General features: G+C 41.1%; 2 protein-coding genes and 1 non-coding gene across 6 annotated transcripts in view; 1 reads left to right on the plus strand and 2 right to left on the minus strand.

Annotated features, from left to right (window-relative positions):
- The window catches only part of Abhd12b (abhydrolase domain containing 12B), a 29,443-nt gene extending 13,739 nt beyond the window's left edge, over positions 1-15,704 (plus strand). For all 3 annotated transcript variants that reach the window (XM_004835557.4, XM_087207981.1, XM_004835558.4), the window contains 8 exons: positions 1,240-1,285; positions 1,392-1,521; positions 1,932-1,969; positions 4,135-4,214; positions 12,463-12,545; positions 13,831-13,909; positions 14,923-15,041; positions 15,146-15,704. In XM_004835557.4, the coding sequence (XP_004835614.2) occupies positions 1,240-1,285; positions 1,392-1,521; positions 1,932-1,969; positions 4,135-4,214; positions 12,463-12,545; positions 13,831-13,909; positions 14,923-15,041; positions 15,146-15,173 (603 nt within the window). In that variant the 3' untranslated portion in view covers positions 15,174-15,704. The remainder of the gene's footprint in view (positions 1-1,239; positions 1,286-1,391; positions 1,522-1,931; positions 1,970-4,134; positions 4,215-12,462; positions 12,546-13,830; positions 13,910-14,922; positions 15,042-15,145) is intronic.
- On the minus strand, positions 8,536-8,833 carry LOC147828834 (signal recognition particle RNA). The gene has a single exon (XR_015450103.1).
- The window catches only part of Pygl (glycogen phosphorylase L), a 45,259-nt gene continuing 37,185 nt past the window's right edge, over positions 8,618-16,691 (minus strand). For both annotated transcript variants that reach the window (XM_087207967.1, XM_004835554.4), the window contains one exon: positions 8,618-16,278. In XM_087207967.1, the coding sequence (XP_087064093.1) occupies positions 16,096-16,278 (183 nt within the window). In that variant the 3' untranslated portion in view covers positions 8,618-16,095. The remainder of the gene's footprint in view (positions 16,279-16,691) is intronic.

Raw genomic sequence — 16,691 nt, forward strand, 5'->3', positions numbered from 1 at the left:
TTAACCCTCACAACAGCTCTGTAGGGTAAATATTACCCCAGTTTTCAATTTAAAATGCCTACACAGTCGAATTTTATGTCTCTTCTTTTTGTGTATGATTGTAATTCATTTCATGTAAAGGTGTGCTTTCATATTCTTTCCTTCTTTACCTACAAGGAGCTTGACCATGAGTTGGAAAGAATTGGAATGAGTGACTATGTATTTATTTTCATTAGCCCATACCTGCAGTACATAATGCTTACATTCCCTGTTAGAGTGGGTGCACGTACGTACACAACAGCTTCATTGCTTTGCACCCCCTTGCCCTCCTCCCACTGTCTCCCACCACCTCTTGATCCCTTTCTCATTGAGAAAGATCCATCTCCTTACTCTTACCTCTTTTATTTTGCTCTTTATTGATAATTTGGGTTTCTCGTACAAGAGAAATCATGCAGTATTTAAACTTTTGTGCCTGATTTATATGCTCATCCACAGGTGAATGGATAAAGAAAGTGTGGTGTTTACACACAGTGGAGTACCACTGTGCTATGAAGAAGGATGCATTTGCATCATCGGTAGGAAAGTGGATGCCCCTGAGACCATAATATGAAGTGAAATAACTTTACTTTTGACTGCACTCAATGTTTTGCCTGATCATGTATAATATAAATATCTTCCCATTATCTGATTGCCTCTATTCCAACTCTGTGCAGAATTCTGATTCTCAGGGCCATTCCCTCCCTCCCCTCCCCCTCCTTTCCTTCCTCCCCTCCTTCTTCCCTCTTCTCCTCTCCCTCCTTCTCTCTTCAGTGCTGGGGATCAGACCCTGGGTCCCCACACACACTGGGGAAGGGTTGTCACTGAGCCCCAGCCCCAGCTCAGGGAACCCTTAAAAAAGACCCGTACATGCAATCAGGCTCTTTGGTGCCACATCCACGTAATCCTCCCAGCAACCCTGAAGGGACCTTGTTTTCATTTCTCAGATAAAGTTCATAGTTCCATGTGAAATGATGTGACCAAGGTCACATGGCCCGGAAGAGCAGGGCTTGGGTGCCGCCCAGCTGTCTGGCCCTGCTCTGCTGGGCTGTGTCTTGCCCTCCGACTGAACCTGATCTCAAGTGTGAGGCCAAATACCAGAGTTCAAAACCACATTTCCCCACCTATGACACCATCGCAGCGAGGGACACAGACGTGTGGAGGAGGCTTTTTCGTTTCCATCTTCTAATCATGTGAAGTGAAAACAGCTCCTTTGTTATCTAGGTGCTGAGCGACGGTGGCTTTCATGTCCTGTCTGTGGACTACCGAGGTAGGGGTTCAGAACAGTGTGCAGAGGGTGTTCAGTACTCACAGAGCCTTCGATGGCCCCGCGCTTTGAAGGACGTGATATTGTGATTGCCTTTTCTTCCTGCCAGGGTTCGGGGACTCTACAGGGAAGCCCACAGAGCAGGGGCTGACAGAGGACTCTATCTGTGTCTATGAGTGGGCCAAAGCGAGAAGCGGCCGCACCCCTGTGTGCCTCTGGGGCCACTCTCTGGGCACAGGGTAAGTGCAGCTGAGGATGTGTCCTTCAGAGGGAGGCTGGGGCTTTAGTGTCCCATCAGACCTTCCCACCTCTAGGACACTGAAGTCCATTCTGAAACTCTCAAGAATGTATTTTTTAAAGCCAGGGTAAGTGTCGCTAAATCACTAAGTCTGGCCTTGGATTTGTGATTCTCGGGTCTCAGCCACCCAAAGTTCTGGGATTACAGGCTGTCTTTGAGGATTTTAGGGAAAGGGTCCTTAATTTAGGGTGTCTGGAACCCCTTGCAATCTTGTGCAGAACTGTGTGCATGTGGATTTTCTAACCAAAGAGCCTCGTTCTGGATGTTGTGATTTGTCAAATTTACTTGACTGTTAAGTTCACCTACTTGACTATAAGTTTCACCTATGTACAAATTGTCATTGTTTTGCAGAGTTGCAACAAATGCTGCCAGAATCCTGGAAGAGAGAGGTAATAAATTCTTACATGCTACAATTTCTTGAGCTGGGAATATAAAAACAACTAGGGGACTGTCTTGTAGCTTTGAAGGCACAGATACTTAAAGCATCTCACTGTTGGATAGTTTCTAGCAGAGTAACAGACTTTCTTTATTCCTCTTAATTTAATATAAAATGACAGCTGCTTTTCCAGGCTATAAAATTTTTAAAAATGATTACTAAGGGTTAAATTTACCTTCAAAAGAGTCCTTTTGTGAAATCATAATAATTTGAATTATAGGTCAGGGAACTAATACTTTAAAAAATTTTTTTTTAATTTTCATTATTTATTAATGAAAAGTCTCACAGAAGATATTAAATTTTAGGGTGAACTTCAATATTGGAAGACAGTCAGGGAAATAAATAATACTTTATGAAATGATAGGCAGGACTTGCTTCCTATAGCAATATTACATAATATTTGTGTCAGTATTTGTCAGAGTGACCTGAAAATAGCTTGCATTGAAATCTGTTGAGTATGCTTATTTAAATTACATGTTTTGGGCCTGGGATTTAGGTCAGTGGTGCCGCTGCCTGCCTCACAAGCACAGGGTCCCAAGTTCGATCCCTGGTGTGAGACCAGGATAAACCCAAGAAACGCCATCTTAGACTGTAGATAAACTCCCCTCATGCCCCTCCCCTTATAAAGTAGATGTTTTTGTAGCTGCTTGTTCTGCTTCTGTAAACTAGCTTCATCGCTTCTCGGAAAGAGATAGTGCCTGGTGCCTCCTTTTACTGTAAATTGCCCTAACCTGACACAGCGAGATAGCTGAGTTGTGAAAAATACTTTAGAACTAGTCAAAAACATGTTAACCTCCCCTTGAACTTCTCTTCTTAAAATAACACCTATAAAAGCTATGCTGCTATAACACCCCATATAAACTGTGCTGTTCCTGGACTCAGGGCTTCACTTCGCTTAGGGAATGGAGTCCACACGCATGAATAAATTTCTTTCAGGTTAACTTTGTCATTGGTCCCAGTGTTTGGTGATTTATCGGCTTGCTTGGCACAACATCTGGTACCAAAAAAATAAAAATAAATAAATAAATTGCATGTTTCTTGGACATTAGGTGGTTGATAGGTTAGAATCTCTGTGAATAGGGCCAGGTCATGTCTTTTTCAAGATCTAAAATTAGAATTTACTCAATATATAAAGATGCTGGATAAGTAAAAACATTTGTTACCCTAATACCAGCCAGTTTAAAAATTCCAAGGCCCAGTATCTGCTTTATTTATTTATGTATTTACTTATTTATTTATTGGTACCGAGGATCGAACTCAGGACCTTGCACTTGCCAGGCAGGTGTTTTTTGTTTTTCTTTTTCTGGTGGTACTAGGGATGGACCCAAGGGCCTTGTGCATACTAGGCAAGCACTCCCACTGAGCTACACCCTCAGACCCCTTTGCTATAATTTTGTGTGTCTAGGTATTTTCATTTGAGTGCTAGCAAATGTTTATAGAAAATAGCAGGGATGATTTAAAACCTCTTCTGGAAATAATTTACTTTTCTCCTGAAAGGCAGTTGTGGTAGGGATAGATCATTTCACTCCAAGCAGAGATTGAGCTGATTTGAAGCTGGACTTTAGACTGTTTAAACTGGCTCATTTCTAGCACACTGTTACTAATGTGTAGTCCTTTGAGGTCACAGCCAACAGGCTGAGAAATGTTCTAGGGTCCTCCTCTTTGGCAGATCGTGAACTCTTAATTTCTGTCCTTTTAGTTCTGTGAGAATACTGAAGATTCTGTCCTCCCCTCCCCTCCCCTTCCTGTCTCTTCCCTTCCTCTTTTCTCCCGTCCCATCCCCTCCTCTCTCCTTCTTTTTCCTTCTCTCCCAATCCCCCCTCTCTGTTTCTTTTTTGTGGTAAGATTGAACCCAGGGCCTCTGTACTGCGCTATATTCCCAGCCCTTTTTATTTTTATTTCATCTGAGTCTAAATTGCCCAGGCTGGGCTCAAAGTTGCCTCAGCCTCCCAGTGTACTGGGATTACAGGCACGCCCTGCCATGTCGGGCTTGTGTTTAGTTTCTGATCTGTCAGCCACCACCACTGCTTTCAGTTTAACTGCTCTGAGGGAAAAGGCAGCTGAACCTGCCTGGGCCTTTAGTTACTAATTTCTTGTATTTTTGTTATTATTTTCAAGGATGCCCAGTGGATGCCATTGTGTTGGAATGTCCATACAGCAACATCTGGGTTGCAAGTATCAGCTACCCCTTGTTACAGGTGAGTCTCTGGTTCTTCGTCACAAGGTGTCAAATATGCATCTGTATTTATGAAATATTTTCCTTTCCTTTGATAGTTTCATACTTACGTTATTCTAACTTGTGTCAAAATTTATTAACCAGTTACTATGAAAGGGGACATGATGGCTTTTGGATTTTCTTTTAACAGATTTAATGGCTTATTAAGAACAAGCAAAAGGCCCTTTTCATTGTTTTGCTTTCTCATTAACTGTACTTCTGATCTTTTATAATTTTTAATAGCTAGAATTGCCTGAGGTTTATTACTATTATTCATATTTAAAGTGAAAATAAACTTCTATACATCATTTTTAGCCCCAAGAGTGTCAGCCATATATGTTTCATGATTTTATCACAAAGAAATTTCTAGGAATTCAAGGAAGCTGCCAAATGCATTACACAGTATTCCACATAGAGAACACACACTTTCCAAGAAAATAAAGTACAAAGAATTGGGCCACAAGCTGTAGTTTTAAAATTCTAATGTGTATATTATTAATATTATAGTCCCAAATAAATGGTAGCAGATTGTGTGTGTGAAAGAGGGGAGAGAGAGAGAGAGAGAGAGAGAGAGAGAGAGAGAGAGAGAGAGAGAGACAGAGACAGAGAGGGGAACTTTAGAGGGATACAGGGCCCCAATTTTAAAATTGTTACTTGATGCTGCAAAGCATCAGGGAGGTATTTTAACCTGTTTACTTTCTGAATTTTGGTACAGTAGGCTATCATAGAACTTTCTGAAATTATTTAACCATTTTCAGGGGAAGGTAGCTCACTGCTTTCTGAGATACCCAGTTCACAGAATCACATAATCTTGAAAATCCCATTATTGTTTAAAGCTTGGCATAGTACAAGAATCTCCTCTATAATCAAAAATGTTTAAATTACTCAATTGAACATTGAATAATTTAAGATGTAATAAATACAACATTTGCAATTGGTTCTAGGCAATTGAATATTTTTAATATAATCATTAGTTGGGCACCTATTGTATTTAATTAAAAACTAACAAAATCATTAAATTGTAGGTGTGTAAAAGAATTTAATGCAATCTTTTTTAGTTTTTACAAAAATTAATTTTGAAATTTAGCAAAATATGAAAATATATGATTTAATGAATCTTTACAAACTGAATACCCATGTAATTGTTACCTAAGTGATGAAATTAGCAGTGCTAGCACTTCCCAGTCTACTAGGCCCCATTTTATGTAATCCTTGATGATTAGACAAAATCCTTAGCTTTTATGGTGGTCCTATCAATGTATTTCTTTACAGTGTTATTACCTGCACGTGCATTTCTAAAGAATATAGTTTTGTCTGTTTTTGAATTTTATATATAGATAGAATTATAGGTCGTGTTCTATTTTTTTCATCCCATATTTTATTTGTGGGATTTTATTCTTGATGTGGAGAGCTGTGCTCTCTTTTCATGAATGTGCGGTAATAGTTTGTTACATGAACATACCACAATTAATTGACCTAGTCTGCTCTTTTTTTTTTTTTTTTTTCACTTTTCTTTTTTGGTACCGGGGATCGAACCCAGGGCTTCGCGCTTGCCAGGCAGGCGCTACACCACTGAGCTAAATCCCCGGCCCCCTAGTCTGCTCTTTATGGACACCTTTCAGTTTGGCACAACTAATAATTTTGTTGTTGTGAATGTTCTTGAACCCTCGTTCTACTAACCTGTGCAAAAATTCCAGTGGAATGTGCCCTAGGAGTACAAGTACAGGAATTCCAGTTGCGTCATATCCTTGCCCTTATATCATTGATCTCTTACAAAGTACTTGTTCATGTCTTTTATCAATTTGAATATAAGTCATTAGAAAAGTATTTGCATTGCATCTACATTCTAGTATTTTGTTTTGTCTTTTTGCTGTCTTAATGGTATGTCAGGATAAAGAAACCATTCCTAAATATAATGCAGAGCAGTTTACTAATACATTTCTTTATAGTCAGTACTTCTGTGTCCTCTGTTTACTCAAATATTATGAAGATGCTTTTCTATATTATCTTCTAGAAACTCAGTTTTGCTTTTTACATTGCAAGTTATCATTCACAGGTTTGGATTTTTGTATGGAAGTAGAGATCCGATTGGCCCAGCCTTACTTACTTATTAAATAGACCTTCCTCACCACTTGGCAGTTCCAGTGTTTAAACACACACACACACACACACCCTCCTGGTGGTAGATTCTCATTTCTGTCCATTGTCCATCTGTCCATCCTTATATGGATACTATAATCTCTTGATTGCTATAGCTTTATAGTAGGTTATATTGGTTATATAAGTTTTCTGGTTTTGTTCTTGCTCAAGAGTGCCTGGCTATTCTTGACCCTTTGCATTTTCATGTACAATTTTGTATACTCTTGTCAATTTCTACAAAGAAAATTGCTATGACTTTGATTGGGATTACCCTGGATCTATACATCAATTTGGGGGAATTGATACCTTGCAATACTGAGCCCTGTAATTCATGAACACTTATTTACTATTTATTATGTATGTATTGCCATTTATTTATGTGTATATTTGTGTGTTTATTATTTAGGGTTTCTCTAGTTTCAGCTTCAGATTGAATTCTCCTGGATGCAAAGCCAAGGATGTGGTAGGGATATGGTTTGTGTGGATTATTGAGGAGATACATGGGAGGAAAAGACCTGCAATGGAAGGAAGATAGTAGCATAGGGACAGGAAACAGCAGGATATGGGCACCACCTCAGGTAGAGACTGGCTTTGGTGATCCACCACCCACTGTCCACATGGGGCTGTGGGCTTGAAGGGGCCTCTTGCTCCTGCATCTCCTAGGGTGGAGTGGAGGTGAGGGGCAGGAGGGTGGTGAACCTTTCAGGAATCATGGCTTCTGTCAGCCAAAAGTAAGAAGTACTGTGAACCATTAGCAACCAACACTCTCAGCAGAGTTGAGAGTCTATTTTAATAGACTTTTCAAATAACCAACCATATGCTTTCTATTTTATTAACTTTTAGATTTACCTTTATTATTCCTTTCCTATCACCTCTCATCTTTCCGGCTAAGATCAAGGATATTATACCCTTGCTTGTATCTTTCTTTACATTTAGCTTGTTCCTTGACAATCTTTTGAGATGTTACTTATTAATCACCTGATAATTTATATTCAGTATTTCTCCATCTCTAATTTATGCATCAGGATATATTCTACCTAAGCCACAGTGCTGCTGTGTTTTGAAATGTGTTTTATCATTTGGTTCAAAATATTTTGTAGTATTATTGATTTCTTCTTTGACCACAAGGGCCATTTAGAAATGCAGTTCAAAACTCCCATACATTGGGAGATTTTATTATTATATTTGTTGTTGATTTCTACCTTAATTCTACTCTGATCCAAAAATATACATTAAAGTATTTCAGTCTTTTGAAATTTGTTGAAATCTGTTATATCCCAACATATGGTAATTTTGGTGAATTTTCCACGTGCTTAAAAAGAACATATTCACTGTTTTGCCATGGTGTTCTATTTATGTCAAATGGATCAGGATTATTAATCATGCTGTTCAGTTCTTCTACATCTATATTGATTTTGCACTGCTTATTTTCCAAGTTACTCCAGAAGAGTATTAAACTGTCTTGCTCTGACTGTGGAGTTGTTTATTTCTATTTTAGTTCTGTCAGATTTTTCTTTACTGTTTTTGAGGTTAGATTATTAGGTGCATGTGCCTAGGAATATAATGATGTAGGTTTTGAATCTTCCAAGTGGATTAATCATTTTTCATCATGAAACGTGATTGATAGTTTTTCTTGACTTAACTTCAACATTACCCAGTATTAGTATGTCTTTATTTTGATTAGTGTTTACATGGTGTTTTTTTCTATTCTTAGACTCTCAACCTTTTCAAATGGGTATATTTAATACATATATCTCTTATAAGCATCATATTACGGAGATAGATTTTGTCTATTAGTTGTAGTAGCCTATTTATAGTCAATGTAATTATGATACAGTTAGGTTCAAATTGACTTCCTTATGTTCTGTTCTATTTGGGCCATCTCTTCTGGGTCCCTTTGCCTCCTTTCTTGCTTCCGTTTGCGGCCACAGCTGTGTCTCAAGGAGAAAGATAGCACTGAGTTTTGGGCTCTCCTCTCTGGTCTTCCCTACTCTCTGGGATATAGACTTCTCACCGCCTTGGTAGGTGTCTGACATCTTTAAGAGAGGTTTCTTTTCTTTATTTAAATATTTTGTCCAGTTTTGTTAGTTATCTTTGGCAAAAGGTTTAGTCTATAACAATACCTCTATCATTAGAAGAGGAAAATCTCTTCCTCCAATTTTTTGAGGACGGGGTCTCACTATGTTGCCCAGGCTGGAGTACAGCGGCTATTCACAGGCGCGATCCCACTACTGATCAGCACGGGAGTTTTGACCTGCTCCGTTTCCGACCTGGGCCGGTTCACCCCTCCTTAGGCAACCTGGTGGTCCCCCGCTCCCGGGAGGTCACCATATTGATGCCGAACTTAGTGCGGACACCCGATCGGCATAGCGCACTGCAGCCCAGAACTCCTGGACTCAAGCGATCCTCCCACCTCAGCCTCCCGAGTAGCTGGGACTACACACGCGTGCCACCATGACCGGCTTCTCCCAATTTTTAAAAGTTTAATACAATTTAAAATGCCACAAACTTTACAGATGCTTGTTGATTTACGATGAAGTTCTATACTCATAAAGCCATCGTAACCTGATAATGTCCTAAGTCAACAAAGCATTTGCTACACCCACACTAGCACCGTAGCTAGCAGGCAGAACACTAAGGTTCCCCCTACTAGAGTAAGCACTCAGTAGCTGTTTCTCTTCTCAGTGGGGTGCTGGATTCTGACCATTATTGTTGACTAAGGGAGGGTAGGTAGGGTGAGACAGATGCAGGGAGTAAAAGGCCTGGGTCTTTTCCTGATTAATTGGAGAGAAAGGACACACATGGGACCATAAAGCGACAACAGAGATTTCACCTTGGAATCTATTTTGTCACTCAGAGTGACATGGGTAATGAGCATGGCAATAGAGCCAGACAAGTTTGGGTTTAAATCCAGCCTCTGCCACCAACCCTTTATGACCTTTGTAAGTTGTTTACCTTCTGAGTTTTCTCATTTATTTTTAATCATGGGATTGATAATACCTAATGCACAGGGTAAGGTAATGTGTGTAAAGTTTCCCGCTGCTCATAGGCACCCAGCAAATGGTCTTTCCCTTCTTCCACTCTTGCTGTTACAGAGTAGACTAAAAACTAGTAGAGAAGGACCCAGAGTAGTGACTAAAGTATAGAAGGAGTTAAAAAAGTTTTAATTCCTTGCATGCAGGTGTGCTCACTGAAGATCTCACGGAGAGCTAGGATCTAAGTTCTTTTCTTGCAAGTAAGGGAAAATCATTAGGAAACAGAGGAGCAGAGAAACGTGAAGCAAGACCAGGATGGGGAGGTGGGAAGGAGAGTTGTATTACAGAACACTGAGAGTCAACACTAGGGGCCCATGGACACCTTTGCTCTTGTGACCCACTCAGACCCTCCTAGCATCTCGGAGTGTGGTGGCATCATTGCTTCTAGTTAGAGACGAGGGAAATCCAGGCTTAGAGCCTTGTGGAATTGTCCCATGCCTTAATAAGAAGGGAACATGCTGTCTAACTCCAGGCAGCAGCTGGAGGGGAGCAGCCTTGGAATGAAAGATGCGGACAGATGTGGATAGGCTTGCAGTCAGGTTAGCAGTTGTTTTTAGTAGACAGCGTGGCATTCCCAAAGCTGTATAACAGCAGAGTTTACAAGGCTGGTGTTGTAAGAGAATTTATCTGGTAGGATTATGGAAGAGAGAGGAAAGTAGGAAGACCAATTAGGAGCCGGTTGCCATGGTCTGGGCCAGAGGGATGTTGTGGCCTTTTGGTTTCCAAGGGCAGCCCTGGCTGGTAGGGTATGAGCAATCGCAGACAAAGGAGACTTGAGTCTGCTTTCTTCTTCCTCTTTCACAATTTGAGATGAATCGCTAAAGGGCTTCTCTTACTGAATTTTCCTCTGAGGAGTCCTGATTCCAGGAGGGAGGAAATCAGAAAGCAAAGCAAAGAAAAAAATAAACCAAGAACTCTTGCCCTTAGCATGAAGAAGGGGGAGAAGAATGAAGAGAGGCAGTGTTTAGTTCTCAGCCTGCACCTGATTGCAAATCATTTGCAATGAGAACATGAAAAAGCTCAGGTCACACAAATTCCAGGAAACAAGGAGGTCCTGGGAGCAGTGAGCCAGCACCAAAACAGTGAGGCAGAAGCCTGTATCTATGGCTGCCCACCTCCTTCATTGTATCCACTTGGTTACCGAAGGGGATGAATTGCTTTTTTAAGCCAGAAAAAAATTGCTAAAAACATCATTATATTTAAAAAGTCACTCTTCTCTATATTACCACAGTTCATCTTGGGGGATGATAACAAATGACATTATAGCCTGGGGGCAAATTTTAATGATTTATTTCTCTTTTTAAAAAATGATGAGGCTGAAGGTTTTGTTGGTCAGCCCTGGCCTATCAATTCTGCACTTATTTCCCTTTCTTGGTGTTAAGCCTTTTACTCCATCATAGCGCCTTTCATCCCACCCTCTCAAGTACAATGAAGGAATATGTTTAATTCTTTGCTGGTCTTTCCTCTTTGCCAGTGTATTTTAAGATATAAAAGCTGAAGCTCAGGCACACCAAGATGAAATTGACAGATAATGGCTAAAGTGTACACCAGGGACACTCACATAATAGATCCATCCTTTCTTTAGCAAATATTTATTGAATGCCTATCACGTACCAAAACATTTCCTAGGTTCTGGGGATATCACAGAGAAAAAGACATTTCTGATTTTTCTTTTTATGAAACAGACAGAAATACACAATAAGAAAATACCCAATAGGGGCCGGAGATTTAGTTCAGTGGTTTTGCCGCGCAAGGACCTGAGTTCGATCCCTGGTACCAAAAACGAAAAAAATGAAAATACCCAATAGTGCTGCAAAAGCAATAAAATAATATGAGAGTGGCTGAGTGGTGGAGGTCAAGGTTTAATAGCCACCTGGGAAAAAAAACCTCTGAAGAAATACCCTCTGGGCTGAGACTTGCATTATAAGAAGCCAGCTATGTTGGCAAAATTCAGGGGTCTTAGAGAAAAGCAAAGGTGAGGCCTTGCAAGCTTGGCATGTTCTGGAAGCAGAGGCAGTGAAGCCTGAAGGTGGACAGGAGGCAGGAGGGGGCTCAATGGCAGGGATGAGGTGGCCACTGGTTCTGCAGAGGCTTCAAGGCCAAGGAGATGCGCTTGATGTGATCCAAGTGCCTTTGGACCGTGCTGAGCAAGATCTGGTTTGCAGGTTGAAGCAATCACTCCGTGTCCCCATGGGAAAGGGATTATGGAGTGCAAGGGTGGAGACAGGGAGCCCCTTGGGATGGCTGGCAGCGTCCAAAGGGATGTCGATGTCCTAGGCGGGGCCAGAGTGCAGATGGAAAGGAGTGGGTGTGGGGCACACAGTGAAGGTGGGGGCCAAAGGCCAGAAGAAGGGGCCCACTGCTTGGCGTTTCTGTCCTTTATGCTTCCTTTCAGTTGAAATGGATTTTTTAGGGCGTGTGAACTAATTTATTCAAAATATCCAAAAAGCAGATGTGGATAGCCTTGTATTTACTGGACTTTGCTGTTACAGAAGAAATTCAGCATCTGTAGAGTGGTACATGTTGTACTCGGAGCCCTGTGGTCATTGTCAAAATCTGAAATGTCTTTTAAAGTATTATTATATTAAATCACATTCAATAGTTTCTCCTGTTCCAATTTTCTCAAACCAATTATCTAGGTATTGCATACTTCTACCAGAATTTTTGACAAATCAGAATCTTCTTCCTACTAGTTAATTATGTTTATAGTAGAAACAAATCTTAGGTTTTACATATCACTGCTTCTTTATGAGCAGAGAGGAGTAAGGGTCTGTGATGTACTTTGTGTGTTAAAACAAGACAGGAAGTAAAAGCCAAGGGTTACCTGGGCTTCTCTAGAATGGTAGGAAAATGTGTGACTTATTTCTTTGTTCCTTGCTGGATTTTTTTTTTCTCTAAATTTCCCCAAAATAGCATGAATTACATTTTAAAATCATAAATATTTTGGAAAGTTTTTTATATTTAGAAAATCACTTGTTAGCATGGTTCACAGTGAGAGACAAGTGGAACAGCTGTGGGTAAGATATTAATGGTTTTCTTTTTCTTTTTAAAAAATAGATTTGCCAGAAGTTTCCAAGATGTTTACAGACACTTACAGAATCCCTAAAAGAAGACAGAATAGTCTTTGCCAATGATGAAAAGTAAGCTAATGATGAAGAATGTCTGCTATTCTATAGGAATCTAAGGTTAACTACCATGTGACTTATTAGATGATGAGAAGTCAGAATCACTAGAATATGGCATGCTAAGATATCATTTTGGCATATATAGATGGGCAGTAGGTTTTGGAATACAGTTCATACAAATGTTCAGTATTTCTATTTTCCTTATATCTACTTTGATGCCTTTATCAATTCAGCCTTCTCTTTGAAGTCATAAAGAGAGTTGTCTATTTTTGGCCTATGGTCTAGTCCAGTAATCCTTAAGGGAGCCCTGACTTCTAGGCCAAATTCCCTATGTAACCCAAACCCACTTAATACCCAGCCTCTTAACTTGACAGCGAGTCCAGCGACCAACATTAGGCAAGTTGGCCTCTCACGGAGCATATTTTAAGAATGCTTCCAAATAGGCAGTTGTCATAACACACTGAGGAAATCCAACATTGCCAGCAGCAACATTGAGTCACTGTGGCAGGGATGGCTGGGAATCGGAGTTTAGAAGGACAAGGAAGGACTGTTTGAGAAAGTCACTGGACAGAGAGATGTCATTCTTCATGCTACAGCCTTTTTGAATTACTAAACTGGGAGGCTGACTGGAAGCTAATGAAAACTAGTAATTGCATATCTATCCTCTACTTGCAATGGGGAAAAATAAATTGCTACAAAAAGATCTTCTTGGTTTTGGGGTCGTTTTTGTTATTTGGGGGTTTGGAGTTACTTTGTTTTTCAGACTTTTTGAATGCAGGACTTTTGGACTGAGCTACGTTACTAGTCCTTTTTTTCTTATTTTGAGACAGGGTCACCCTAAGTCACTGAGTTGCCCAGACTGGGCTCCAACTTGTAATCCTCCTGCCTCAGCCTCCCAGAATGCTGGGATTACAGGCCTGTGCCACTATGTCTGGCCTTCTGTGGCCTTTCAATTAAAATATTTCAGGTTTTACACAACAAGGTGAAGTCAGAAAAGAGTCATGTCTTATTTTTATAAAAAATAAGGTACAGTGTGCAAATTCTGTTTCAATGTTCTCTGAAATTTTCAAATACCACATAAAATTAAACCAAATACTTGATTGCACTGTATTCACAAATAGAATAGAGGGAAACTTGAGAAGAAATATTACATGAAGTTGTCTATGTATGAAATTGTCATTCCTTGCAAGGAAAGAGATTTTTTGTGTGTTTTGGGCAAACCTCATGTTTTGCTAACGCTGTCATTTAAATCTCAAGGTACAGCTCTGAAACTGAATGCTTTTTTCCCACTTGTCCCTAGTGTTAAATTCTTGTCTTCCCCGCTTCTCATCATACATGGAGAGGATGACAGAACAGTGCCTATAGAAGATGGAGAAAAGGTAAACTAAGAGCTCAGGACTGATGGAAGCACCCTATGCTTATTGTACCTTTTAAAAAATCCAGCTGAATTTTGATTAGAGCTTAATAGAAGATGGCAGACAGACTCCGACCTGGGCCAACCCCATGCTGGACACCACCTGATGCCAACTCTCTTACTGGCCTTGCTCTGGGACCTAGAGCTGCTACTTTGTTCCTCCCTGATGGGGGTGGGGGGGTCAGGGGGTGAATGAGGGTGAATGACAGAGACACGGAGTCATCTTAACACGTGTGCGGGCAGCCAGGGGGCTCTCACCTCTAGTAGGCAGAGGAGCCCGCGCCTTCGGCTCACCTCGCTTTTATTCACCCACACATGGGCACAAGCAGTCACGGTAACACAGGATTCATCTGCTTCCTAGTACCCATCAGTACATGCTCTGGTAAAGAACTTAACCTCAGCTGTCTGAACTTTTCCCTAAAATGCAGCCTTTCTCCATTGTGCTCACAGAGGAGGCCAGTTAGGCCTCAGTTCTCCTCTGGTCCACAACAGAGGATCTGATATTATAAGGCATTCTCCATGCCCCTAAGTAGCCTGGTTTACACAGCGAGTGTCAGTTGGCCACTGAGCCCAGGGGAGTGTTTTAGGGCACTCAGCCACTTGTCTGGGGCTGTCCAGGTGGAGAGACGATCCCGGCTTGTTGTGGGAACCTCCATGTGGTCTGTACTGTAGCAGCTCTACAAATGCGGATGGGTTTCCCCCTTTAGACAAACCTGTACTACAGTGGCCCGCGACATCCCTTGCCACTTTGCAGCCAGGTACCCGCAGTGGAAGGACAAGGATTTGTCCGAATTCTGTAGTAACTATGAGCGTTCTGTGCCGCAGCTGGACAGACAGCCACTAGGGGGCGTGGAGCGTTCCATGTCTGACTCAGATGAACTCTCCAAATTGATTGTTTCGATATCTTTTCGGAAAATTATAGTAGACCTAGAGCTTCGAATTGCCAGCCTTGAGACCCTGCCTTTCCATCTCTTACAGCTCTATGAAATTGCACGTGCTGCCTACAGGAATAAGGAGAGGGTCGAGATGGTTATCTTTCCTCCTGGCTTCCACCACAACTATCTTTGTAAAAGCCCCATGTTTGTGAAAGTCGTGAGGTAAGAACTGCTTTGCTACATGTAAAGGGAATTTGGGCTGCTTTGGTTTACTCAGACCAAGAGCAGGAGGAAGCATGAGCTGATCTGGGTCCATTTTTTTGCAGAGATTTCCTGAGCAAGCAGTGGGCGTGAGGTCAGAGAGCAGCATGAATCTTCAGCTGAAGACCTGTGAGGTAGACTTTCTCTCTGTGAAACTGAACGAGGCTGCTTAGAGGAGCTGAAAGCCTGCATGTTTCCACAAGTCACTTGTCATTTTAATAAGGAAAGCATAGATGCTGGGTGTTGTGGAGTGTGGAGAATCAGAACTTGGTAAAATTTGGATCCTATCTAAAATATATGGTCAACAGACATTCTGGGAGTAAGTTGGTTGCTATGGCTTGGTGTCTGTGTCTGCCCCTAAATTCACACGCTGAGACCGACTCATCAATGGGATGGTTTTAGGAGGTAAAGCCTTTGGGAGATGTGAGGTCCTGAGGCCTCTCGTGAATAGGATGGGTGAAATAGGCCTCTCAGGAAGCTCTCCCTCTTCCCCCGCCGAGGACACAGTGAGAAGGCCCCAGCACTTGAACCAGCACTGCCTCTTACCACACACCGAATCTGCCCGGCTCCTGATCTTAGACTTTTCATCTCCCGAACTGTGGGAAATAAAATTTCTGTTGTTTACATGTTATCCAATTTACAGCCTTATAGAAGCTTGAATGGACTAAGACGGTGGCCTTTGGTTTGACTTAAGACAGCAGTGTGAGAATGTGGTTAAAGAATTTCTATTTTAGTTTAGTTCATTTAAATGGCATTAAAAAATTCCAGGCAGTTTTCTAGCTTTCTAATTAGTTTTAGGGAGAGTCCTAGCAGGCTATTGATCACTTATCAAGTAATAAGTTCTGGCACTCATGCAGTCCTTGGAAATTGACATTTTATTTTTAGCCCTAAATAAGTCATGTACTTTCCCATTCCTAGAGATACTTAACTAATATTAGCTAATGAAACGCAAGACAAAAATCAATGTTGTAAAAATGTTCAAGTTCAATAAGAAGTTATATTTTCTAGGGACAGTTTACAGTTCAATTCCTTTGACCTTGCTGACCCTATTGCTAGATTCATTGGACAGGGAAATCTTTAGATCCGAAGGCTCCATGTTCCAGATGTCCCGGGCATATTCCTTAATTGTCCGGTCGCTGGAGAATTTCCCCGAGGCAGCTATGTTTTTGAGCACCATCCTGTTCCAGGCTTTTGGATTCTGTAAAAAACATATGCACACACAGCCAAGGGCTTGAGTGGCCAGCAAGCTTGATGACAAATATCAGATCAAGTCCATTTCATAGGGAAACGACAGAACTCTAGTGAGTTATAAATAGATTCCCTCCACAGGTGATGGACAGGTAGGGGCAGGCTGCATTTGTCTCATATTTAGAGGATATTTCTCTTAGGAATGAAAATAGCATTTTTCATTTTAAGAGAAAGCATGGATATAAATTCTCTAACTGGTAATTCCTGCTGTGGTTACAGTGTTTTGTGATGAATGCTGTATTTCTCATGCTTTATTATGGGTGAGGCATTCTCTTTACTATGGAGAAGGAGGAGACAAATATTCATGCTATGCAATGTGCCATGTCAAGAGATTTAACGTGCTGTTCCCACAGCTTCAAAACA

This window comes from Heterocephalus glaber, unplaced genomic scaffold (assembly GCF_053883595.1).
Source record: "Heterocephalus glaber isolate CG9 unplaced genomic scaffold, H.glaber_assembly_v1.0 deba00000901, whole genome shotgun sequence".
Lineage (NCBI taxonomy): Eukaryota > Metazoa > Chordata > Mammalia > Rodentia > Bathyergidae > Heterocephalus > Heterocephalus glaber.